This window comes from Cotesia typhae, unplaced genomic scaffold, assembly GCF_013202065.1.
Source record: "Cotesia typhae breed Kobodo isofemale line unplaced genomic scaffold, CoteBio_Ctyphae contig_5, whole genome shotgun sequence".
In the NCBI taxonomy this organism is placed as follows: Eukaryota; Metazoa; Arthropoda; class Insecta; order Hymenoptera; family Braconidae; genus Cotesia; species Cotesia typhae.
This window is the reverse complement of record NW_027423757.1, coordinates 7,645,125-7,672,287: the sequence shown is the minus strand read 5'-3', so window position 1 is coordinate 7,672,287 and position 27,163 is coordinate 7,645,125. Positions and strand designations below refer to the sequence as shown.

General features: G+C 30.5%; 3 protein-coding genes and 1 long non-coding RNA gene across 12 annotated transcripts; 3 read left to right on the top strand and 1 right to left on the bottom strand.

The window, feature by feature from the left end:
- The first annotated feature begins 625 nt into the window (after window positions 1-625).
- Window positions 626-11,612, top strand: LOC141531239 (uncharacterized). 7 transcript variants are annotated; one of them, XM_074248902.1, is made up of 15 exons: window positions 635-779; window positions 4,227-4,341; window positions 4,423-4,803; window positions 5,998-7,380; window positions 8,101-8,276; window positions 8,361-8,627; window positions 8,705-9,301; window positions 9,377-9,518; window positions 9,603-9,781; window positions 9,880-10,027; window positions 10,118-10,203; window positions 10,533-10,632; window positions 10,761-10,930; window positions 11,021-11,138; window positions 11,278-11,612. In XM_074248902.1, exons 3-14 carry the CDS (start codon window positions 4,527-4,529, stop codon window positions 11,114-11,116), a joined length of 3,621 nt encoding a protein of 1,206 aa, XP_074105003.1. In that variant the 5' UTR covers window positions 635-779; window positions 4,227-4,341; window positions 4,423-4,526; the 3' UTR covers window positions 11,117-11,138; window positions 11,278-11,612. The 7 variants fall into 7 exon arrangements, with proteins under 7 accessions (XP_074105007.1, XP_074105003.1, XP_074105000.1 ...); XM_074248899.1 differs by having other exon boundaries at window positions 11,021-11,612; XM_074248901.1 differs by lacking the exon at window positions 635-779 and adding an exon at window positions 3,188-3,323 and having other exon boundaries at window positions 11,021-11,612.
- Window positions 11,613-12,101: 489 nt separating this feature from the next.
- Window positions 12,102-13,239, top strand: LOC141531272 (activating transcription factor 7-interacting protein 1-like). Its single transcript, XM_074248972.1, has 4 exons — window positions 12,102-12,432; window positions 12,510-12,606; window positions 12,689-12,855; window positions 12,914-13,239. Exons 1-4 carry the CDS (start codon window positions 12,406-12,408, stop codon window positions 13,007-13,009), a joined length of 387 nt encoding a protein of 128 aa, XP_074105073.1. The 5' UTR covers window positions 12,102-12,405; the 3' UTR covers window positions 13,010-13,239.
- A 669-nt stretch (window positions 13,240-13,908) lies between these two features.
- On the top strand, window positions 13,909-19,318 carry LOC141531251 (uncharacterized). Of its 3 annotated transcripts, none has more exons than XM_074248932.1 (7): window positions 13,909-14,158; window positions 14,231-15,121; window positions 15,251-15,361; window positions 15,497-16,634; window positions 16,738-16,900; window positions 18,107-18,429; window positions 18,546-19,318. In XM_074248932.1, exons 4-7 carry the CDS (start codon window positions 15,771-15,773, stop codon window positions 18,828-18,830), a joined length of 1,635 nt encoding a protein of 544 aa, XP_074105033.1. In that variant the 5' UTR covers window positions 13,909-14,158; window positions 14,231-15,121; window positions 15,251-15,361; window positions 15,497-15,770; the 3' UTR covers window positions 18,831-19,318. The 3 variants fall into 3 exon arrangements, with proteins under 3 accessions (XP_074105033.1, XP_074105034.1, XP_074105032.1); XM_074248933.1 differs by having other exon boundaries at window positions 13,909-14,553; window positions 14,888-15,121; XM_074248931.1 differs by having other exon boundaries at window positions 13,909-15,121; window positions 15,451-16,634.
- Window positions 19,319-25,399: 6,081 nt separating this feature from the next.
- Window positions 25,400-27,083, bottom strand: LOC141531274 (uncharacterized). Its single transcript, XR_012479894.1, has 2 exons — window positions 25,893-27,083; window positions 25,400-25,648 (listed from the first exon to the last, which is right to left on the bottom strand). It is a non-coding gene; the product is annotated as an uncharacterized LOC141531274 (long non-coding RNA).
- Window positions 27,084-27,163: the final 80 nt, after the last annotated feature.

The window sequence follows — 27,163 nt, the reverse complement described above, 5'->3', positions numbered from 1 at the left end:
ATTATGCTACTTACATGCTGAATTTTTGCATGTAAACATTTTCCTACAGTCAATGATACCTGAAATTATGAGTCAAAAAACCGTATAGTATCCAAAGTTGAACATATCGATCTTTCGTTAGGTTGAAAAAACGACAAAAAAATGTTTTAACAAAAATAAAGTTCACAAATTAAATGACTTTAAGTTACTCGTACTTCAGCACTATCGATTATTAGATTATTTGCTCAAAATTGCTGGCTGCAAGCTATCAATACGGCAAAAAGTAATGACATACTTTTATAATACCGGTATGAAAATACTGCTGTAATGTAGAATTTTCATGTGAATAAAAAATTGTCAAAATGATAAAATAATTTTCAAAAAATTGATTGCGCATGCGCGAAAATTATAGGTGGCCAAAAATCGAACTTGAACTTTTGGAAAATATTAAAAATATAGAAAAAAGCAGTCGAAATGTAATGAAAACTATTTAAAATTATATATATGCTCATATAATATTCATAAAAATAGTTGAAATTATTTATAATAATAAGCAGTTAACAGAAATATCGAAATTCATTGTGAGGTAAATCACATTAAACAATTGCAACGTTGTATAGTCTGGCAACGTCGCATCAGCCTGTTCGGATTTTGCTGAGTTGCGTAGATGGTCGGATACAGCACATTGCGCGTCCAACTTGGCTGAAACTTCATTCACCGCGTGTGAAATTTTTTTATTTTAAAAATAGTTTTCAAATACTCGTATTGTTAATATTAGGTCTACAGTCTCCTGATTTAACGTAAGTATCATTTATACTTTTATTTTACTAATATTGTACTAATAATGATTATTTCGTAAGATCTCATTGGACGGCGTATGTTATAAGACTTATCGGGTAGAGGTGGAATGCGCATACCCTTGAACTGTACATTTTTCATAATTATCACCTATTTTTAACAACATTTACTAAATTGTTATCATTTATTTTATCAAAAATTAACATTATCGAAACAAGGATAAATATTATTTTAGCTCTTTATTTGATATCGCATGATATTACAAATTTTTGAGTTTTTTAGGTTAGGATTGAGCCTCAACTTGATATCAATATATGACTGACTCAGGTTGTAAATTTAAAAATCTTATTTATGCTAAAGCATATTCATAAACAATTAATTGTTTATTAGTATGCTCTAGAATGAATTTGAACTTTTTGATCCTCGAATATCTATTAATATCAAGGATAACATAAGCAAAAGCATTTTTAGATATTTATCCGATGTAAATTTGGAATCAGTTCAAAAAATTTATGCAAACCCATGAGAAATAGATAATAAAAAATTGTAAATTTTTACCGTTCGTGATAGTATATATCGTACAATATATAGGTATATAATATTACCACAAAATATATGCATAAACTTGACAGTGAGAGCCCAAAAGAAGTTTTCGTCTAATAAAAAATTTTGACATTAACTTTTGTTATGTTAGAAACTTGATTCAATTTGAAGATCAACTACATAATTGAGGACAAAGTTTTATTATTAAATGAAACGTGCATTACATATGATATATTATAACGAACTTCAATTATATTCAGCAGCATTGTAATTAACTGTGAATAGAAGAACAGTAGAGTAAATAAGATGGTTAAAATAGATATCCGTTTATTTTTGGAAATCCATCGATTGATTATTTGAGCCTATTCAATTATTTAATACATGTTTTTATAAAAGCTTATCGATTTCTCACAAGCTATATTGTAGTGTGTACAAATATCGCTAGTGGGGCCTTCTACAGTAGTTTTTCACTACCACGTGACCATTATCAAATGGCGCAAATCCATATAAATATGAACGCTGATATTATAATCAAAAATTTTGCAATAATCATTTTATATATTACTTGTCCAATGTAAGACAATTTAAAAATATATCAATAACTTGACAAAAAGTTAAATATCAATGTACACATTGTATCAGATTATGCAAAGCGTAATTTTGTGAACGCGCAGAATCGATTAGTTTACGAATTGTACGCAACACTGTTCATGAATACAAGTACAAAAAATTCACCATCAAAGTATTTATGGAAGGGTGGTCTGTACACCATGATAAAAATAATTTCTTATAAGTATGATAATCATTTATTTTATGCATATGGAATAGTAAGACTTACTACTCACGCATACACGTGTACATACATGCATACATGCAAACATACATAAATACGTAATAACATACAGTTACGATAAAAAATTATTATGCAAACATTCATGAACAACGTATCAATAAATCATTGGAAGCATATACGCGGGCGCCATCTATAGTTCATGTACGCCTACTAAAACCGTAATTCATTCTGATTCGAACAGAATTTTTTGGCAACGATCGCCTATTGCTAATAAAATTGCTTTAATTATTTATTTCGTCGAAATGAAATTAATTAATTTGAATATTTGTTTATTTAAGTATGAACAATTGAGAGATAAATTATACTCAAATTTTGAAAGTTAGTTTAAATTTTCATTTTGAGCGCCAATATTAAATACGAAACACAGCGAATTCCGAAATACATTATGAGCAGCTGTACTGCAGCTTTAAATTAATATAAACTCGAGTTTCAGCGCCTTTCACGACTAAGAGAGGCGAACAAAATTTTTATTTGACATCAGAAACTCTATTTTCAGCGCCTCTAATATTTGAACGAAAAAATTTTTATCTGTATTTTTGACCCATATAAAAGGCACTGAAATTTATCTTAATTTTTGGCGCCTAAAAATATTTGAAAATTTTTTTTCATCTTTCTTAGCTGTCAAAGGCGTTGAAATTTGAGTATATAAATGGAAATACACCCACAAAATTTCTAAAATCTTATTGAAGAAATCAGTAATTTTTTATTTAATATTTGCCCTTAATTGCTCATGACGTAATTCCTAGTTTTGAAATTGAAAATGACCCAACTACTCATGTGCTGATACGTATTGATTTCGTGAATAATAGAAAAAAAAAAAATTATCATTAGGGAATGCCGTATGTAATTAAATAATAACTACTAAGTTAATAGTTGATTAGTCAAAAATAAATGTGCCTATATGTACATTAGCACTGGATCGAAATGGATCCTTTTAGAGAGTATAATAACCGCCATGTTTTTTGACTTCGTGTTTACTCGGTAGAGTTCGGTTTATGTGGTACCCCGGGGCCTAGGTTCAGTGTTCTACGTTAAACGTGCAATGCCGTCGATAAATTCGCTTTGCTAGCATTGCTATACGTTATTTATTTTTAGTAGTTTATCTGTGGTTAATTGTAAATAGCTGTAAATACACATGGATGACTTAAAGGTAAAGAATTTAATTATCTCAATAATCTTTCATTTATTTACCCTGATCTTTAAATAATGGAGTATACATATATTAGCACAGTAGTTCTGAAGTACAAGGTAGGGTTGTTTGTCGTAGTGAGTACTTGTGCTCCCCACACAGAGAAAGACGCCACGAACACACGCTCAACTTTGCCAGACTTTTACTTTCAGCTGTTCATAAACCAGGGCCGGCACATGTTCAATTGATTAAAAATTTCCATTCAAGTTCAAAATGTTTAATTTTTTCAAAAATTATTTCTCAAAATTTTTAGTTGATTATTTTTGCGATTAAATTCATCAATTTTTGAGATCGAATAATTTTTTTTCTCCATATTTGAGTCAAAACTGACGAGTGATATTAACCTAAAAATTTGAAGTTCATTACCACTGAAAATTTATGGCAAAATTTCGTTCTCGTAACAATCTTTAGTGGGAAAAAAAAAAAAAAAAAAAAAAAAAAAAAAGAAACATTGATCAGTTTTATAAAACTAATTGCTTGAATAATTTTGCTAAGTTTTAAAAATATATTTTGTGTTCTATTATTAGCATTTAATTATTTGGTTGAATAAATGAATAATTATTTGAGTATAAATTCGAAAAATTTTAAAGAAATAAATGAGGTTAGAAATCTCGAAATTGAATTTGAATCGCCTTCGATATATAATTTCGACCATACGATCGATTATAAAATATTCAGTGTGTTTCTACCCTACTCTTGGTGAATATTCTTAACATGCGCACATCGTCTCACGCATTAGCGATTTTTATTTACATACACCTACAATTAATAACGTTTTATAACAATTCTCATAAAAAAATAAATAACTTTATTTTTTTTAATAACAACATAAAGTACAATTTTGGTATTTCTTTTCTGTCGTAGAATTTGAAGATCTTCTGTGAAAAAAGAAACAGAGTCATCTACAATGTTAAATATTTAGTTTCAACTTTATTTATAAACAATTAAAGATTAAATAATAATCACTGCCCTCTACGAGGTAATTCATCAGCCCATCTTGATCATTACTATTGATAACTATTTTAAAATCTCAAAAATAAAAAAAAATATACTATTCTAGAGTCTTTTGAACCAATAACGAGCATCTAGTGTTTCTGGTATCATTTTGTATACAAACTTCGAGTAATAAACCGGTATCGTTTTAAACAATTGAATTAATAGTAAATGATGGAACCAATAAAAACGGCTACAATGCATGTGAACGAATCTAAAGCCCTTTGTTCGCCTCTATCGTGCTCTGGATGTGGAAACGACGAGATAAGTAAAAAATTAGAGGAAGAACTGTTGTATGATGCTGGTGAAGATGGAGATGAGGATGATGCACTTTCCGATGATAGTTTGCGTTTGAGGCTGTCTGATGATGAAGCCGACGCTGACGATAGTGAAAGATCATCTAGTACTTCTAGTAATCAGCTCAAAACTTTAAAGACTGAATCAACGGGTGAGTCATTAACCCTAAAATTCATATTCATGTTTAGCCCTTAGTAGATTTTTATTAATCATCCACTAACGAATTTTTACTTTTTTCTGTCATTAATAACCTGTTGGTAATTAACACTTTATAGAGCGACCAATTTTTTATGTAACTAATGAATTACTGACAAATCCTTGTGAATGTGAATGTAAACAGCTTTTATAATGACATCTAAGATCCTAGTCTTGATCAGAAGTTGGGAAGACCTAATTATGTGTTAAAACGTATGAATGTAAAAATTCAAAAACTTTTAAATCATATTACTGATTAATCTTGGGTAAATTGATGCTTACTATTGTTTCGTCTAAAGTCTCAAAAATAGTACAGTTAAATTTTGGTCAAGATTAATCAATGGTATGTAAAAATTGGTAATAATGCGGTAAATGATTTTATTGTACAAATTATATAGTTTGGTAATTTTACTTTTTCTTTTCAATTGTTTAAAATATTATATTTGTTTGTGAACGTCACGTAGCGTCCACTTAGAAAAATTAGAACTTTGTACTTTTACAAGCATTAAAAAATTTGTGGTGAACAAGTTCATCATTGATTAATCAATTGTTCACGATTAATCGTTAGAAAATAAATATAATATTATAAACAGAAATTATATATATAATTCAGTAAAAAGGGTTCAGGCAAAAAAAATTTGAGGTTATACCTTGTTGGTTACAGACTCGGGATCAGATGTTGATGCTCCGGATAATGATAGCTTAATACATCACCAATTTATCCGAGAAATTTATTATAATAATTATTTTCATTACTATTATAATAAAGCTTACAAAGTAGTTGATGATTTTGCAGATGATTATGACTTAACGGAGTATAAAATGAGTGATGACAGTAGAGTGCAAACCATGTTTAACATACATACGGATCAAACACCCACCGCTTTCAAAAATTCATTTCCAAATAACAATAAATTAAACCCACATTACAATAATAAAATTAATTATAGTGATAATTTTAGTAGTTTATTACACTCTGATTCATGTGGTCATAAAAAATATTATTACAATAATAGTTCCTATTATGGAAGACGTAGAAAAATTGAGAGTGGACGTTGTTATTCGTCGTTTAAGTCAGCATCGCCGTTTTCGATTTATGATAAAAAATATAATTTTAAACTAGGGTTTAATTCCCAAAAAAATGTTTCAGTTACTGCAAATTCTTCAAGTGTTGATGGTCGTTTAAATGGAATGAATGACACTCGTAACAATTTGGATAACCAAGAAGAAAAATTTCAACCCTCAAGTGATAGTCACACCAGTGTCAACAAAAAGGAAAAGCCAGATGTTAAACAAGAGGGAGCTGTTGTAGAAGAAACTAAAGTTAATGACCAAGCAGAACACGAGGTGGAAAATAACTCTGATCTTAAAATTGAAGAAGATCAATCCTCTTTGGAAAAGGTAAAAGACAGTAAATTGGATGAATCATTATCGGTTAATGGTGAAAGTGAAGTGAATAAAAATAAAACGACTAATGAGAATCATGAAAAAGATTTAATTGTGAGTGTTGATGAGCAGGATAGTGAAATAAACGACGATATTATTACGTCAACATCATCATTGTCATCTACATTAACATCGAAAACTTCATCGTCAGCTAAGGATTCGAGTTCTGTTGAAGAAAGTAGTAGTCCTGCTGACGATTGTGAAGACGAAAATAATTGTGATTCATTAACTTGCGAAGAAGTACTTTTAGAAATTGAGGACGACAAACTCGACGACGTCCACGTGGTTGAAGAGTTGGGAGACGAAGAAATTGAAGAGGAAGACGATATTATTCACATAGAATCAGCAAAAATGGAGACAGTTAAAACAACTTCTAGCGATCGTCATTCAGAAAAGAGTAAACCCTCTAAATCAGCTACCAAAAGTGGCGATGATAATCTTATAGAGGTTGATGAAGACATTGATAAAAGCAAAATCAATGAATCAAATGCAACTAGCCAAACTGAATCGAATAAAGATAAAAGTGTTGAAGATAAGGTTAACAATATTATTGTTGTTAAATCACTTACTAAACTTACGTCGAACAGTGAACCGGATACTACTGAACCTGGAACTAAACGTCGTTTAATCAATCCGGAAGATAGCCTTGAAAGTCCTAATAAAAAAATTTTCCGTGACAATAACACAATATCTTCTAGTTCATCGTCATCGACCACCACGAAACAATCTGAGAAAGATCAAACTGATACCGAGGATATTGATATTGATGAAAATAATGCAAGTGAAGACATTGTTGAGATTCACAATGATGTTGCAGAAGTTGATGATGCTAGTAAAAATGATAGCCCTAAAAAAACCCCGAAGAATGGTGAAGTACTGAGCAATGTCGATGACAGTGCAGACTGTACTACACAAGATGTTACCAATGGTGTAGAAACGCAAAATAACGATAGTTTGATAACAGAAATGGATACTAATGAACGATCTAGTACCGAACGTCAAAGTGATGCCCATCCAAGAAGAAAACTCAGAAGGAAGAAAAGAAGAAGTCCTTTATCTGTTAAGATGGCCGTTCACCAAGGACAAGGTAAAAAAAATTCTTAATATAAACTTTATTTTTATTTTTTTTTATAATTATTATTATTATTATTTTATTATTATTATGCTTCTTAAATAATTAGTTGAAAAAACTATCTTTCTTTTTACTAACAAAGTTATTAAATAATTTTTCTATCACTTACCTTAATTACTTTATTTTTTCTGTTGTTTGGCAACACCTTGTTGTTTAAAGTTAGTTGTGAAGTATGCTGATGTTGGCTTTAAATTATACTAATTTATTTGATGTTTTTTTGTTTGTTTTTTCATTTTTTTTTTCATTTTTTTTTTTTTTTTTTTTTATGTATATGAAATTGAAAAAACAAATAAATTCGGTTGTTATAGTAAATAAAAATGTATTTGATTATTGAAAGTAAGTTCAATACTAAAAATATAATATTAATTACAGAAAAAGAAAATGTTCGTCAAAAACGTGAAACAGCGCAAAAAGCTCAGGAAATAATTCGTAAATATAATGATGAAAGTGATTCCGAATCTAGCGAACAATCATCGTTGATTCAATACAATAAACCTATTAGTCATAATAATAATAATAATAATAATAATAATAATAATAATAATAATAATAATAATAATAATAATAATAATAATAATAATAATAATAATAATAATAATAATAATAATAATAATAATAATAATACACGATCAACATCACCACCTGCATTGAAACGTAATCATTATCTTGATAAAGACGAGTCGCTTAATATTGGTGCTGTATTAAAAAAACCAAAGAGAGAAGCAGAAGACGACGACAAAAGTGAACTCCGGCATATTCTCACATCGGAAATCAAACCAAAACCTTTAGAACATGTTAGGACCTTTTTTTTGCGAGATTGTAAGCAAAAATTATCGAAATTCACACAGGAGGTAAGCTTTTTTTAATAATATTGATGTACTATCTAGTTTAATATTAGAAAAATAAATTCTGAAGATTATTATTTATTTTTCTAGGAACTGGAAGAGTTATTGGTTCAAAAAATTGTTGAGACAATAACAATGCGTGATGAAATTGGAAAGCTGCGTGAGCAAGCTAAAATATCAGAACGCAATCAAGAAGCAACGCGATCGAGATGCCAACAATTGGCTAAACATGTTAAGGATTTTGACATGGTAATAAAACGTTACGAGAGTGATCGTAAACAAAATGAAAAAACTGATAAGCCCATAGTCCCTATTAAAATTAATAGATCCGTTGGATTACAAGTTAATTTTGTTACGGTAAGTTTAATTAACTGGATTACGATTCATAAATTAAATCATTGAATGAATAAATAACTTTATTTTATTTATAATAGGATCAAGGAGTGCAAAACTTGCGACAATTAGCACTTAGTAAACAGCAAGCAACTCCGGTTATGAATGGTGTAACTACATATCCCGTCAAGCAAAATGATGAACCAGCTAACAATGTTTCTACTACCGTGAGTCCAGCTCTGAGAACTATAAAAGGAATTAAAGTACGATCGCCGCGTAAAATTGAAACTTCTGGCAATTCACCAATCGTATCGACAGCATGCTTAATGCCGATTCAAAATGCTATTCCAAGTCAACAAGCTCAAGTAGTTATACCAGCATCAGTATTGCCACTACAGCAACAGCAACAGTTCCAACAGCAGCAAAAACAGCAGCAACAACAACAGCAGCAGCAACAACAACAGCAGCAGCAACAACAACAACAACAACAACAACAACAACAACAACAACAACAACAACAACAAAAACAACAACAACAAAAACAAAAACAGCAGCAACAACAACAACAAACGCCTATTCAATTATCACAGCCTGTAACAAATGTTACACCAGCTGCTTTGGTTGTTTCTAAACAAGTTGATTCTCGACTTCCATTAACTTCAAACGCACAACTTATTAATCATCAAATATTGTCTAACGTAAGTATTTTTTGTAGTAATAAATCTGTAATTTAATAACGGCTTGTTCTAATTGAACATTTTTATTTATTTAAGCAAACTATTACGTTTAATGGAGTGGTGACATCCACACACAATACAATCAACCGGTCGGCGAAGGTTCTCAATGTAAGGAGCAATAACACCAACAACGATAACACGTTGATCGATCTTACTGGAGAAGAAGAAAAGAATAAAAGTATGTTTATATTTTTTTTTAATATCTTCGAATAGTAAAAAAATGTTTAATGGTGTATTAATGAATCAATTTTTGACTGTCTAGAACCACCACCACTAGCAGCGATTGCACCAACACCTAAAGATCCTTCAGCGACAATTATCCAAAAAGGTCCGCCACGTTTCCAGAGGATAGTTCAATCAGCTCCAGCTATGACAATAGGACAGCCTACTAATATTAAAGTCATTCAACCTTCCGAACGTCCTACACCAACTGCATTAGTTGTAAGTATTTTTTTTCTACTATTAGAAATTATTTTTGACCTCTAGGTATTCTCAGGATTAACAATGAATCATTTTATTGATTAATTTACTTTTTTCAGAACAATATGAACATGAACTCGTCTAAACAATTATTTGTCATGAAAGGCAATGGTACGGGACAACAATTATTGATAACTAACCACCATCAGATTCGGCCAGCGGTTACAACGAATGCCAGACAATCATTTCCTAGTATTGCGTATTCGGGTTAGTACTTGGTGCTTTATATTACTACTATTGGTTGGTGTTAATAACACTTGAATAAAATTAACAGATTTTTTATTTATTCATTTTTAGCTGTATCAACATTAGGAAATGCTTCAACATTACGAGTTGTAACAACTGCTCCAAATAATGTAGTATCAGCCGCCCTGAAAGCCAAGGTATAATAAATTATTTATTTATGTATTTATTTACAAACAACTAAATCCAACAGCCGTAACCATTAACAGGGTTAATAATCTTTACAAAGTAATTACTTTTAAATTATTTTTGTAATGACAAGATAACTAAAAAAATTAAGGATTAAATTTAGATTGCATCAATCGCTTCATAACTTCTCGAGTAGATAAACATAAAAAATAAAAGATAACAAAACAAAAAAGTAACAAATTTGTAAAAATAATAAAAAAATTAGAATTTTTAACAATTATTATTTCAATCGTGAAATAAATATTAATATAAAATAAAAAAAAATTTTTTAAACTTCCAGCATCCAGCACCACTTCCAGCAACGCCGTCTTATACAATAGTTGCGGGATCGAAACTGCCACCACCTGCCCCATCATTAAAAATATCCAAAGTTTCTACTGGTATGTAAATTACTGTTGACTAAAATAATACATTTATCAATTGTTTATATTGTTCTTTGTACAACAAGTAATTAAAATTTTAATATTTGATAATTAACATCAAGCAATCATATCAAATTTCATTTTAGGAATTGTTTTATCTTGGAATATGACAATATCAGATAAATACGCAGAAATAGCCAGCTATCAGTTATTTGCGTATCAAGAAGTCGTGGGAACGGCTCCTAGTACGTCTATGTGGAAAAGGGTCGGTGATGTTCGGGCATTAGCATTACCAATGGCTTGTACATTGACCCAGGTAATTTAATATGTATATTATTCGATTTATTATTTTATTAATTAAGTGATTAAGATTGTATTACTACTTATAATTATTTTTTATTTACAGTTCTCCGAAGGTAATAATTATTATTTTGCTGTTCGAGCTGTTGATGTTTTATCTAGACTTGGGCAGTACAGTCAACCAGGCAGCATTTCTCTGTAATAAATAAGTGATAAATAATTAAATTAATATTAATTGTGTTGAAAAACTTATATATTACTAATAACATAATATTAATAGTATAACAATTATAATTTTAGTACTAGTTGTAGTAATGATGTTAAGGATGTTTTATATCTAATATTTGTTTTCAACACAATTAATTATGTTAAGATATTAATTAAGTTCTCATAACAATAATGATAATAGTCCATCACATGTGGTTACAATTTTATTTACAAAAATACTAGGAACTGTGTTCTCGATATGTTTTTATACTCATACGATGTAAATATATGGCTGTAAGTCTCGTTTTTTTAAATAGAAGTAATGGGTGAATGATAATTGCATTCTCTTTTAATTGGTGAAAAAAAAAACTATAAATTTGTTACATTTGATGTTTCTCTAAAATGAAATTAAAAATATCATATATTTCATTATTTTATGTTCAAAGTACTGTCAATTATGTTTTGTTTGATTAAAAAAAAAAAAAACAAAACATGTTAAATTTTAATTCTTTTTCTATATATCACTATTAACTTTATTTAATTGATTTTTTTTTTTTTTTTTTTTTTTTTAATTTAATCATTGTTTGCTATAATCAATATCTACTGTTTATCGTATGTGAAAATTAAATGAACTTATTTTTCACGTGTTTAATTTATTGTATTATTTTATTGTGTACTTGAAACAATTCGCAAAAGAAACTAGTAAATCTGATTTCTTTTAAATTGAAAATGATATTTTTTAAAGGACTGTGTAAAGTCAAAAATAATTAAGCGAGAAAAAAAAATAGAACAAATTAATAATTTTTCAATTATAAAATATGAGAATGAGAATGTACAATATTAGATAATAAACAATATTTATTTGATGAACAAATGGAAATAAATATTCATAACAATGAAACAATCATTTAAATATTTTATACCCTCCTAAATTAACATATGATTTATTTTTTTAAATTGAATGTCATCGTTTTTCTATTTTTAAAATTAAATATCGCCACGGTAAATCGATTTTCATGCACTTTATAACTCCCTGGAGGTATAAATACAGAAAACTAGGTTTTCGTCTAAAATAAACTATGAATTTTAAATAAAAACTTAAGCTTTTATTTCCTGTGTTGGTAACATTTAAATGTTTGTCACAGATACTAGAATACGGTTTTTTTTTTTTCAGTAAAATTATTGTCATAGGCTAATCGTCACGCGTTGTTAATTATTAACAAATTTTGTATTTTTAAAAATTCAAATTCTATAATTTCAAATTAATTAATTGTTGAGCTAACAATGGTTGTCTTGACGCAAAAATACAAGGTAAATTAGATTATTGAAGTTTATAATTACATCAATAACACCTACATATATTTATGCTTGTATTTTATTGATTTTAGCATCCGGTACCTCTTCCAGAAACAATAGTTTACTCTGATGAGACATTAAAATTACCACCATCTGTTCCATTGGTAAAAGTTTCTAAAGTTAGCCTTGGTATGATCATCTGAAAATTAATATAGCGATCAATCAATACTTACTACTAATTACTCATAGAAAATCACATTATTATTATTAGGAATTGTCGTTTCTTGGAACATGACGCTCGATAATCAATATGCAGATATTGAAAGTTATCAATTGTATACATATAGAGAAAATACAAAGGCACCTGCTTCATCAATGTGGAAAAAAGTTGGAGATATCTGTGCTTTAAAATTACCTATGGCTTGTACTTTAACTCAGGTAATTAATATAATTCAAAGTTGATCAGACAAATTTTCAATAATTTATTTGCTTCCAGCTTTCAAAGGGTATTAAGTATTATTTTGCTGTAAGAGCAATTGATAAATACTCCAGAGTTGGACCATTCAGTCAGCCAGCTGTAATTTCTTTATAATTAATAATTATTAATAGATAAATTATATTCTTGTTAAAATAAAAATTTAATCTCTACATTTATATCTCAATAATGTGAGAAAAAAAATTAATTGTATTTTGTTATAGGACTTAAAAGTTTAAGAATTTAAAAGTGTGTTAAATAAATAATTTATTTTAAAAATAATAAATTTTATTGTAAATATTTATTTTAATCAATTTTGTATTAGAAAAAAACAATATTAAAGTTAGCCAACGTTTTTAATTTTTTTTTTCATTTATTCAATTATAACAAAAAAACATTTTTAAAAAATTGCATGTGTAATTTTTAAAATTTTCTACATGTGAAATTTTTTCAATAAATTTTTTTTTAATAATTATTTCAATAATAAAAATTTTTAGATGTCAGCTAACTTTATTGTCATTAAAAAAAATCACTATGAAAAAGATGTCGCGATTGTTTTTCTTTAAACAAAGAAATGTAATATCACTGAGAAGACATGTTATGAATTTTCGAGATTGTGTAATTTAAAAAAAAATTATTTTAATGAAATATTAATTAAAAAATGAAGAAATTTTAATTTATAAAAATGTAAAACAATATTTTTTAACAACTCGATTGTTTTCCTAAAAAGTCACTAGAACAAAGTAAATAAAAAAAAAAAAAAAAAGTGAATCTAGGGATTTATAGTCTTCTGATGTTCTCACAACTGAACAATTTTCAATGAACTTCAGAATACCCGTGTCATTTGATCGCTACCGTTGTTTTATTCGTTAAAAGTTAACGTTTTACCGTGGAAGGTGAAATCAAGAATTGCCGGATTGAGGGTGAGTCTTTAAACAAGCTGCAAAGCAAAGATACTATATACGATACAACTTATATCTATATATTATAATATTATTATATATTATATTATATGTGTATACAAAAGTCATACAAGCAGCCATCGAGTCCGCGAATATACCAAACCCGTATATCTATATATAAATGTATACATAATACAACACATGCTGGAAAAATCTCCCACTCAGTTGTATATTGTATATTTCTAAGTTGTTTCTCTCTCGTTTCTTATTCTTGGTAGTTTGTGTATCCTTAGCGCATTTAAAACGTGAATATAAAATGAGTCACACGGGGACGGGCGTTATGTTTAATCCAAACAAAAACAATGTACGTAAAGCTACCGTCATTATATATAATGTGTCAATCATTTGATAGAATTAATATTAATATTATTAACAGCGATGCAACAATGGGTCGAATTAAAGTAGTAAATAAACACTGAAGAAGAAATATTATCTAGACAAACAACAAATATAATAATAATAATAATAATAATAATTATAATTATTATTTTTTTTATCACAAGTGTTGAGTATTTATAAATAAATAAATAGATAAATTTAATTAACAAAATATTAATATTTATATCAACAATAGTGATCTTATCAAGGCATCTGTAATTAATGCGCAAATCACCCAACAAAACAATAAAAATGTTAAATACTTTTACAACATATAAAAATAAATTAAAACGTTAAATAACGAAATAATCAGTAATAGTTGTAAGTATATTATTTTAAAAATAAATAAAACTAAAAACGGTGAGTTTAGTGTATACACATTGGTGCCTCTCTAGCTTGACAGTGAAAGTTGAAGTGATTTTACCACACAATATCTACATTTATATACTTATATTGTATATATACATTTAAATTCAAGTATGAATCAGTAAATGTATACATACATATGTATAACACATAACAGCAATCGCTGCAGTTATGAGTGCGCGGAGTCAACTATGTCAAGCACTTGGTGTAATGGAGAAAAACGAATTAGCGTGTATTTTAACAGTGTTACCACTATTATTAATTAAAGTTATTAATTATTCAATTATAGGAATAACTGGAGTAAAATGTATTGGTACAGTAGCAACAGAGAATCATCAATTACTTGTACACCGAATATTGTCATCAATAAATTTAACGTAATTTTTGTCACTCCGTATTCATATAAAATTTTTTTAAGAAACATTATCAAAAAAAAATTGATATTATTAAACAATTATTTTATAAATAATCGTATTTACAACGAATTTTGGAGTAATAATAATAGACGACTATAAAAATATTAGTGAGTGGATTTTATATATATATATATATATATATATATATATATATATATATATATATATATATATATATATATATATATATATACATGGATTATTTTATTTAATAATTACGATTGTGATTATGATAGTGATAATTATGATTAACAAATCTTGATCTATCACGAATGGATGGAAAGATCTGGGTGTTTTAATCACATCTTACAGCACCAGTAAAACTGTTATCTCAATAACGTGAAATCGTGAGTGTCTCTTTTACTTAAAACATATATATACATATATACATATATAAAAAAAATTTTTTTTATTAATTTCTTTATCATTACTACAGTTGGTTGCTGGTAGTATCGTTGATGCATCGAATTTTATTTTTACAGTGGATCAGTGTCATTGAAGATTGTGATAATACGTCCAGTATGTTTATTTTGTGGTTTTGATATACAAAGGAGTGTACAATGACTAATAACTGCAGTCAGTGATTTAAAAGTATATTATACAGGAGACATTTGGAACTACTATTATTATTATCTTGATAATCATAAATATTACTATTATTATTACTGCAATTACATAAAAGAAACAAAAAAACTAATAATAATAGTAATAGAGTGCAAGTTGTAAAGTGTTGAAACACAAAACTCTAATCAGGGGATGCCTAGCCTACAAACGCTCGTCGTACGACGAGCTCCTCTCATGGATATGGGTACTGCTACCAGTTCAGTAACTTCTGTGAATCCAGCGTCATCAAAAAATGGAACGATACACAAGAAACTAGATAATAATAAGACTTCTAATAAATTGAGCAATGTTGGACTTAAATTACCGTTGGTTAAACAAGAGCACACTGGTACTGGTATTGGTACTGGTACTGCTACTGGAAATAGTGGTAACAATTTTTTATTAACTGAGAGAACAATAATTGGTAAAGGTGGTCTAAGTAGCTTAGGTTTAAGTAGTTCTGTAATAGCCACTGGTGGTTGTGATAATGGTAATGGTGTTAATAGTAGTAATGGCGTTGATGTACCACTTCTTGGGCGACCAGAGAGCAGTACCAGTCTTGAAGCACGTGCTTCAATGGGTGCTGGAGCTGATGTAGCTGTTGGTGGTATCCAGGGTGGTAGTTGGGCAAACTTATCACCAGGGAGTAATTTACGTAAATGTGAAACTGCTGTCGGTCTCAGTACGTTACACCTGGAGAATAGACCCATCAATAAGAGCCGAGTGTGCTCAAGATGCTCTAGTTTACTGTCCCTAGCGTCTAGTTCGAGGTACAGTCTTGCTGCTGGTAATTTTGTTCCGGCTACAACTACCAATCAACTTAATCAGCAGCAGCAGACTCAACAACAACAATCACAACAACAACAACAACAGCAGCAGCAACAGCAACAGCAACAGCAACAACAACAACAACAACAACAAACGTCAAGTCAATTTCTTTGCAAGCTTTGTCTTGTTGATGTTACAGTCTCCAAGATATTTAGGATCGAAGGCTGCGGATGTTTTTATTGTAAAGATGTAAGTAAGATGTCACCGTTCATTTTATTAAAATGAGGATAATATTTATACATTTATTTATTTATATTGAGATTGTTTTATTAATTAATATATTTTATTTCAGTGTATGAAAGCGTACGTTGAGTTTGAAATAGAAGAAGGCGCTTATGAAATTAGCTGTCCGGATGCACAGTGTGATTGGGCGTCTATTCTTACGTTAAAAGAAATATCGACGCTTGTTAGTTCGGAATTAATGGAAAAACATCAAAAATTCCGTCTCAATAGAGGTTTGTATTTTTTAAAAACAATTATTTAATGAGTATTTTAATTAATTGAACAAATTAAAAGCTATAACAACTGCTGATTAAATTATACTTTTTTTACGTCACCAATACAAAGTCTAAAAGTACTTTTTTATAAATCTGTAAGATTAAATTATTTATTTTTTCAATTGCTGAGGAATGTAAATTAAGCTGCGAAGATTTATTTGGACAAGCTATATTTATATATGCCATTAGTCGTTAAATAATATAAAAAAGTAATAGAAAATGAAAGAATAATATATTGATGAATATACTGTTTGTAATAAAATAATTTATAGCGTTTGTTTTCATAAATATAAATAAGTTATTAGTTTGTTTATTTTAAAATATTTCAATGATTTTGTAAAACACTGGGTCAAGTTCTAATGTATATGACTCATCTGTGACTTTATTGATTTTGAGTTGTTTCAATAAATTACAGATACTTCGTAAAGTTACTTAAAATAGATAAGAAAAATTACTCTCAGTCAGTGGCAATAATATTTAGATAAATTTTTTTTTAATTTGATTAAATTTAAAATTTATTATATTCCAACAAATCATGAATATTCAGATTTAAAACAAACTATTAATCTTTATGCAATTAAATGCTCGTGTGAATGAATTTAAAAATACATTTTTATTGATTAATTGTTACTAATGCTTATTAATAACTCTATTTAATAGAGACTGATTGGTATGTTTAATTGTACATTAGAAATAAATTATAAATGATGTATAACGTCTGAATTAATTGGGAACAATAAGATATTCATTAACTGTTTTATTGATTGTTATGTAATTTAGATAAATCTATGATAAGCAATTCAGTTTATTCTAATTTTTACACATTAAATTCTTTATTATTTTAATAAATTCAAATACTTTTGTTTATTAAAATACTTTTGGATAAAAAATATGCAGAGTTATTTAAAAAAAACAATACATTAATATGACAAACAGTTAAAATATTTATTCAAATAAATAAATCCAGTGTCTGCTGATAAATTGGTAATAAACTGTCGCGAATAAAAAAAAAAAAATATTTATTTATTTTGATATTAAAAAAAGTGTTAATGTGTGATTTTATTCAAAGAAATAATTTCTAAATTATAATATAATTAAATTAAAAAGAAAATTTTTTTTTTATTGTCTAAATATATAATTAAAAATTGTATGTTTTATTTGTAGATGTGTCGATGGATAAAGACCGCGCATGGTGTCCACGTGCTGGCTGTGAGACGATATGTTCCATAAATAGTTCAGGAAGTAATGGTATGTCACCGGGACCGGTGCACTGTCCAAATTGTTCAACGGATTTTTGTTCAGTATGCCGTGAATCATGGCACAATGGACCATGTCCAAATCTTCCTTTGGGTATACCATTTGACAATGATCATATTAAATGTTGTCCAATGTGCTCAGTGCCTATTGAAAAGGACGAAGGCTGTGCCCAGATGATGTGTAAAAGATGTCAACACGTATTCTGTTGGTATTGCTTAGCATCATTAGACGTATGTTTATTTTTTATAATTTATAAATATTTATCTCTGTTAAAATTATCACTGAGTACTTAATGTTTATGTTATCATCGTCAGAGTTAAATTAATTATAATTGTTTATTTTTCAGGATGATTTTTTACTGAGGCATTATGACAAAGGACCATGTAAAAATAAATTAGGACATTCTCGAGCCTCTGTTATATGGCATCGAACACAAGTGATAGGTATTTTTGCGGGTTTTGGCCTTCTACTTCTTGTAGCGTCTCCACTATTGTTATTAGCTGCACCATGTATTGTATGTTGTAAATGTCGTGTGTGCGGATCATCACGACTTGAACATGATAATAATAATGGAAATGGTAGTAATGGTGGTGGTACTAGTACTGGTAATCATGACGATTCCTCGACGTAAGTTTTAAGATTTGTTATTTATAATTATTTCAATATAAATACAACGGTAATAAAATATATATTAATTAGATATTTCAAATAATTAATTAATAAAATTAATTAAAATAAATTAAGTCGCGATGTATCGTTGTATTTGATACATGGCTTATATCAATGCAGTCAAAAAATAATAAGTATCTTTGTTGATTTTTAAATATTATGATTATAATTATTACTATTTCTATTTTGTTATTATTATCAATTTAAAAAACAATAATATATATAGAGAGATTTTTGTTTTTTAATATTTATCTTGAGGTGAAGTACTACTTGCCATATGTTAATATTTAACTTTGATGTTTCGATTGTAACAACTTTCAATTTAAAGATCAATTTTTTTATTGAACAAAGTTATTGCTTAAGAATTATAACAGGTTTAATTTATATAACAAATGATTACGTGTTAATATTAAAGAGCGCATTCCTAAATAGTAATAATTAAATAATAAAATAGTTTCATTTTGTAAAACTAAAAATGAAAAATAGTCTCCAGTATAAAAAAAAATTGTATACTGTTAACAATAATTATTGTTATTATTATTATTATTATTATTATTATTATTTTTTTTTTTTTTTTTTTCAATTTTACGTAATCATATTTTTTTATAAATATATATATATATATAGACAATGTAAATTACGATAAATATTTATTTATTATATTATATTTTGACAATATTTGTAGATTTTTTGTTTTTTCTATTATTTGTAACGATATGGGGATATGGATACTTCAACATAACTAATTATTAATAAATTATTATTATTAATTAATTATTAATGCATTTTTGAACATGTTTTGAAGCATGTGATATGTATATTATTAAATGTGGATGTTTTACACTTCACTAAATAATTGTTAATGATAAAGAAAAAAGATCAATCAACTTACCATTAAGTACAAGAAAATTAAAACAAAAAAATGCAAACAGATATAAGTCCATTAAATTAATAAATAAAAACAAATTAATGCAAAGTTACCACGGTGATCTTATATACATTTAATAATAACGATTGTAATTATTGATGTTTGTAATAAGAGAGGAAAAAACGTTGAGTAAACGATAAACAAAAAATTAATACGATAAATGGACCAGAATTATTTACGTTAATGTTTGATGATAAGAAAAAAAAAGTTCGGATATACATTTTACAATACTGACTAAATAGTACTAAGGTGAAGGAAAATAAAATCGTTGATGTTTTGTTGTTTGTATAGAAATCCTCTTTTTTTGAGAGACAGCACTGTGCAGACACAATTATTATTATTATTAATATTCTTATTATTATTATTATTAACTGATGCCTCTAATCAATCTAATATACATTTGCATAATATTAGTTATTATGTGTAATTAATAAATGCAGTAGCTCCCATTCTTTATTAAACGATCGGATATAAATCGCAGTAGGATAGATGACCAATTAATGTTTTAAAATATATATTGAAATAATAAAAGCAGATACATCGATGTGTGAATTAGGGTGTAAGCATTTTACGAGCCGCGATGCTTTTACTATGTTCTACTTTTTTTTTGTATTTTTTTTTTTTTTTATTTTCTGAGTTTATCTATACCCGTTTGTACTATTTTAATATTTATTATTTACTGTTACTATTACTTTGTTTATCTTCAAAACTAAACAAAAACAAACTTGCATTTTCTTGAGTTGTCATGGTAATTATTTATTTTTTAGATTTCTCTTTTTTCTTCTTCTTTACTTGTTAAACTCAAATTCTTTGTGCCGTATGATCTTTTTTACTGTCTTATAATACCAGCTTCCTTTTTTTTTACGTCGTATAAATGCCAAAGAGGTTGTATATTCTCATTTATCAGTTAAACGCGGCACGTTGATAAATGACGATGGTAACGTGCAACTAATCTATGATTAGAAAAAAAAAAAAAAGTAAATAAAAATTAGAAAAAAATAAACAAACATTGAGAAGTTTATTTTATTTAACAAACATAAAAATGCGTCCCTTTTACCGTAAATTGTGGTAAATGTACCAAACAGAAATGTTTGTTTATTTTATTTATTTATTTTCAATTTTAAAAATTGTAATCGGAGTGATAAAAAAAAAAAAAAAAAAGAAACAACAAGAAAATAAATTATCGTAATTATTACTATTAATAATGTCAACACATTCCACCGGAATGTATAAAAATCTCAATGCTCTGCATAAAAAAAAATAATGTAGGCATGTTGTACATAATAAAATTATTTAGGAAAAAAGACTTTTAAAGTAGTTTTTCGTGATTAACTTGCCACACACATGCACACATGTTTTTCCTCTTCCATTTTCCTATTTTTAAAGACTAAAAACGAAAAAAAAAAAATTACACACATAATAAAAAACTAAATTGAGGAAATTCATTAAAATTTCTCTCTTGATTTTTTGACGTACTAGTTTAGAGTAACCCTTCTTCGTCTTCAATCATTTTATACCCTCGTTTACCGGTACCTTGATTTTTTTTCTTATTTTAAGTTTTTTAAATTTATTTATTTTTTAATTAAAAAAAAAATAGTATATTACACACCGAGGGAAGTAAAGTAAGAAATGTCTCAGATCACATGTAATTGTTGGCCGAGGCGAAGCCGAGGTCAACAAACATGTGATCTGAGGCTTTCTTATTTACTTCCCGAGGAGTGTATACTATTTTTTTCCCTGACGAAGGTGTAAAGCGGAAACTTTGTTTAGCGCAGCGGGGCTAAAGTTGACGCTTTACACCCGGAGGGGAAAAAAATATATACATATATACCCATACATATTTTTTTCGCTATTTTCTCCATCGCATTTTTTTGTGTTTTTAATTCTCGTTGAATTTTTTTTTCCAGCCAGAGTCGTCGGGGCGTGAGTATTTTTCGGTGGAAAAGGAAAATACGTGACTGATTGTGTGAGTGCTCATACACACATAGAGATTTTAACACACACACACACACACACACACACACACACACACACACACACACACACACACACACACACACACACACACACACACACACACACACACACACACACACACACACACACATATATATATATATATATATATATATATATATATATATATATATATATATATATATATATATATTTATACAAGAGTGTATGTTGACATGAGCGCAATAGGATGGCTGGTGGCTTGAGGCATGCTCGGCACCCCCGCGTGTTGGACTCCAAATAGGTGCAGGTGTATAATAGAGAGAACCTCTGCCCAACTCCCCACGAGTAGAGAAGACTGCCTAGTATAGTCGGATGAGGAAGAACGGAGAAAGAGCTTGGCGGAACCTTGAGGGAGCGAGAGCGCAAAGCTTCTCCGTGAGTACCAGAAGAGAATGAGAAAGCGATGATAAAAAAGAGGAAAGGAGGTTGGAAAAAAGAGTTGGTGGCAGCGGGGGTGGTTGGTTAGGAGTAGGTCCGGCCGGTCGATATATCAGGGCTCGGGTGCAGCTGTCTGTCAGGCACGCGGACTCCACGCTAGACGACGTCGGGCCGGTGAGAAAAAACCGCTCACTGGTGCTTCTGGGTAATTTTTCATCGTTGTGCAGCGGACGACAGAAGCGCCGTGATGGGATATATATACATTTAACATATACATATATCACACACATATATCCATGAAATCGTAGGGGCGACGTTGCCACAGAGCATGGCATACCAAGTAAAGCGGGTACTGCTCTTCCACCCCCGCTTCGGTTGGCGTGCCCGTCTTTTTCGTCTTACCCTACCCTCATCGGCATCAGCAGTAGCAGTAGCAGTAGCAGTAGCAGTAGCAGCAGCAACAACCCCAACCCCAGCCCTAGTCATGCCCATGCCCTACCGCCTCTTCCACCCACCTCTACCTCCTCCTCCACCCCCAGCCTCTTACCCTCTACATACCTCTCAACTCAGTACCTCTGGCTGTGCTTCCACCAACTCAACTCAACTCACACTGATGCACCCGTCCACTATCGCGAATTCTCCCCCAAATAAAATCCTATGTACTATATACTACATATATGGATGTATATAAGTTTTACTTGCACAAATGTACATACACAGTGGAGTAGACGTCGAACAAGGCGTCCCGACGCGGCAGCGAACCCTGCAGCTTCAACCACCCTCTCAATCCCTCGCGTTCCCCAATCCACCATTCCTGGGGTAGTAAAAGTATAAAAGAGTGGGGTGGATCGATTTTTACTGGGGCAACTGCTGTCCCCCTATGCCCCCTACCTGCATTCGTCCACCCCCTGATGGTGCTTCTTTCCTCCGAGCCACCTCTTTTTTTCTCTTCCTCTTCCTCTGAATACTACTACTACTTTTACTACTAATACAAATACTACTACAACAACAACAACCACCACCTCCTCATTCTCATCCTCCGGTAGTTGGCCCCCTGTCCTCTCTGCAGGCGCCCGCCTGGCTCTTTTTCCTCTACTTGCTTTTTCCACCATCGCACATACCCTCAAAATTTTTTCTCGATGCTTTTCGTAGGCACTTGCCTTGCCGTCTAACTACTACCTTCTTATACATAATATATATATGTAGTTATATAGTGTAGGTGTAGGTGTACTAAGGAGACATGCACCCTCTACCTCTAATAACTATCGCACCCGGTCATGTTCTAATGCACCATCGTCTAGCTGGGAACTCTTCAAGGGGACACTCAATGTACCACCTTTCCATCCACTCATCTACAATTTTTCTTAATAACCCTGCTGAAATTCCATCCCAATGATTATTTTTTCAGCTCATATTTTTACTTATTTTTTATCGCTCCCTTTGTTCATTCACTTGAGCGTTTTTATTTTTTATTTCACCTTGTAAAATAAAAATACTTGAGTAAAGAAGAGTAAAACAGAGAAAAAACAAAAAAATAAAAAAACTAGTAATTTTATTAGTACAAGTTACAAGTGACAATGGTTTGAGGGCGGAGAAAGGATGAGAAGAAATGAAAGTGAGGAAGCCAAAAGATGAGGTCATGGGCACCGAAGAAGTTTGTTGTTACTGGAGGTCTGGGAGGTTCGAGTAGAGTGAAGGAACTCTCTTGGTACAGGAGGAACAATGCGAGAAAGTACTATATAGGATAATAAAAGGAAGAAGAAAACGAGAAACAAGTAAAGACGGTACGAGCAAGAAGAAGAAAAAGGAGTAAAACTGGGAACTGGGGTGCGGTTATGGAATTCAGGGGCGCTTCAACTTGTTTTGCTTGTTTGTATTTTTTTAGTTATTTTTCAGTATTTTTTATTTTTTTACTCCAAGAAGTAAGAATCGCGTCGTACACCGGGCAACTGGTCTGAATGGACCCAACGGTAGTCGCTTGCCCCACTAGTGCCCTACTCTACTCTTCTTCCTCATCTTATTCTCTCCGCTTTTATAATACTTCTTTTTCTTTAACCGCCAGAGCTCGTTCACTTGCTAGTCCTCTTCTTATTCTTATTCTTATTTTTCTTATTCTTATTACTTATACTCTACTACAACTGCTACTCCCGGTGATACTTCTGATACTCCTCCTACCGCCTCATTCACTTCTTTCACCTTTGTCACTTCCAAATAAGAGACTACTTTCCGACACGAGCAATTGTCACACTCTCATTCCATCTGTTGTCTTTCCCGCCGAATTATACATTCTTCTTACACCTGATGTATTTCTTCCTACATAACAGAGTGTGTCTTTTCACAAATGCAAGTCTTTTACAGATTTTTTTTTTCTTTATTTTTTGTTTAACCAAAGTTGACATAACAATGCGACTTTATTGATAAATTACATTATAGTTTGTTGCACGATATTAGGTGTACAACAATAATAGGGTGACTAATAGCGCCCCATTGGCCGTCGAATAATAAATTAAAGTAAAAGTAACAATAGCTGGTGTTTAGTGTTGTATTTAACAATAGTCACAACAAAGAAACTGATGGTGTATTTTTTTAAACCAGTCATCTGTGGTTGAAAATTATTCCACCTGGCCGAAAGTTTTCCAGTTTGACACACAATCAAGTGTTGAAGCGATAATTCATATAATATACCAACGATGACCCAACAAACATTTTATTAGGTGTTTGTATACACCACTGACGATTAGACACAATATATCGGCTCATTGATTTCAACTTTGTTTTTCTCCTTTATTTTTTCTCTTTTTTTGTTCGTATTCTGTCTATCTATTACAATATCATCCACCGTCTATTTTTATATTCAATAACTTACATTGACTTTTTTTCATGTAACTCATTTACACTTTATTTAACAAAGTCCGCCGGTTCTGCATGTTTACCCCTAGCTCAGAGATATTTTTACAGCATACACAAACTATTCGGTCCGCACTAGAACCATCCGACAAAACCATACATTTTTTACCTTTTTAATTATTAGCAAATATTTTTACAGTCCTCTAATTGGGATTGCGTGGATTCTGGGATGTTAACTCTTCTTGTTTTTTTGTGATGATAGTTTTTTCTCAGTATCCACAACTCAGAGCGAAAATTTATAAAAAAAAAAATATGTCGTAAAAGAAAAAATATTATATCTCTATTAAAAACAGTGAATCTAGATATTTAAATATTTATATTTTCATATTTATACAAAAATACCAACCAATATTTTAGCGCGGATGTAAACATTGTAGAATGGTGAACGTAAGTGAAACTTTGGATAGATTGGTACAACTTTTGAACAGTAGCTGAACAAGTAGTAGATACTCCGTGATATTTTCTTGGTGATATCTTTCACCCGTCAAGTCCAGTGAAATATGTATCTGATGCTCCAGGACAGGAATTGAAGGATGAAGCTGCAAGGCCTGAAATATATATTTTTTTTTTAGATTTTACGTATGTATGTATAAAAAAATATCTACGTGGCTAGATAGATAGATAAAAGCTGGTTCCATCACAACCAAAACAAACACAGGCATGATAGGATAAAATGGAAGGAAGAAATGGAAGGGACGGGGTTTTTCGCATCATCAGAGCCTGCAGTTGCACTCTGCAGGAGCAGAGATACACATTGGGTTTCCTTTGCCAACTTTCCTCTCTGAAACTCACATTTACTCTCTTTAATTCCGGAGGTCTCTCTCTTTCGGATCCTCACAGGCGGTTCCTCTCGCTCTGACAACCGGGCGGTAAACAAAAACTCGGTTGCAGCGTTGTCGGATCTTCCCGCTCCTCGTCGACTCCACCTCCCATTGGCTACCGGATTTTTCTTTCTATTTTCTTTTGCCTCTTCCAACCTACTCTACGACCTCCCTCTTTTTCTCTTTCTCTTTCTCTCGCTACACACCTACTTATAACACTGGAATACCGTAGTTTACGGTGCAGTGGTAGTGGTGGTAGTGGTAGTAGTTGCAGTACATAGCACTGCATGAGTACCGAGAATACAGTACAGTAGTACACTGTCTAGAGGATTTGCCAGCAAGGATGTCGGATCTTCAAGCTAGAAGGATGCCAGCGCTGAATTTTTAGCGTACTTGGAGGATGTTCTTTTGGAGGAAAACGAGCTAGCTCCATATCAAGCACCAACTATGTACTTCCTGGCGGTACATACTGTTATTGCAGCTACTCTGCCTTGTACCTTATTTCTGGACCTGGACAACCAGCTACCAGCCATACGATTATCATCATTATATACCAAGACGAGTATGACTAGGACAACAATTGCCGGTGGTGAGACGATCAAGGCGACCAGAAAACAAGGATTATGGCAGACCAAGAAGAGTAAAGGACGTGATAGATGCTCAGGAATTCCCTTGGCCTCTCATCGTACTTCCAGACAACCATAGTACTGAAAATAAAAGATAGAAGAGCTAACAGCCCCCACTGCCTCCATTTTGTTAGCCAGCAATGACGTCTCGTTTCATCCATGCACCTTCGTGACTCGCCTTCTTCTTTCTTCTATTTCTCAGCCCCTTTTTTCACCCAATCTTTCTTACTCCCTCTTAGACTCAACCGACAAGTATCCCTCATTTTTTTCCCCTCCTTTACATTCGCGAATTGCACCCAGAGTCAACAGAGCCAAGACGGATGAGGAGAAGTAGGAAACTAAAAAAAAATAAAAAGAGAAAAAAAGAGAGACAAACACGAAAACACGCGAGTCCTCCGAACTCCCCGTAAATGTCTCGATGACTTAGCTCACTGATGTCCTCTCGCCCTTTTTAATTTTTTTTTATTTAAATCCTTCTTTTCTCTCTCTCTCGCTTCAGGATTTTTTTTATCAACAAACTCACGTTCCAAGTACCCCGGCTTACACTTTTGTATGTTTAAATTAGGTTGCGTTCTACAATCGGAGCGTTAACTGAATCCTTAATTACTATTCTGAT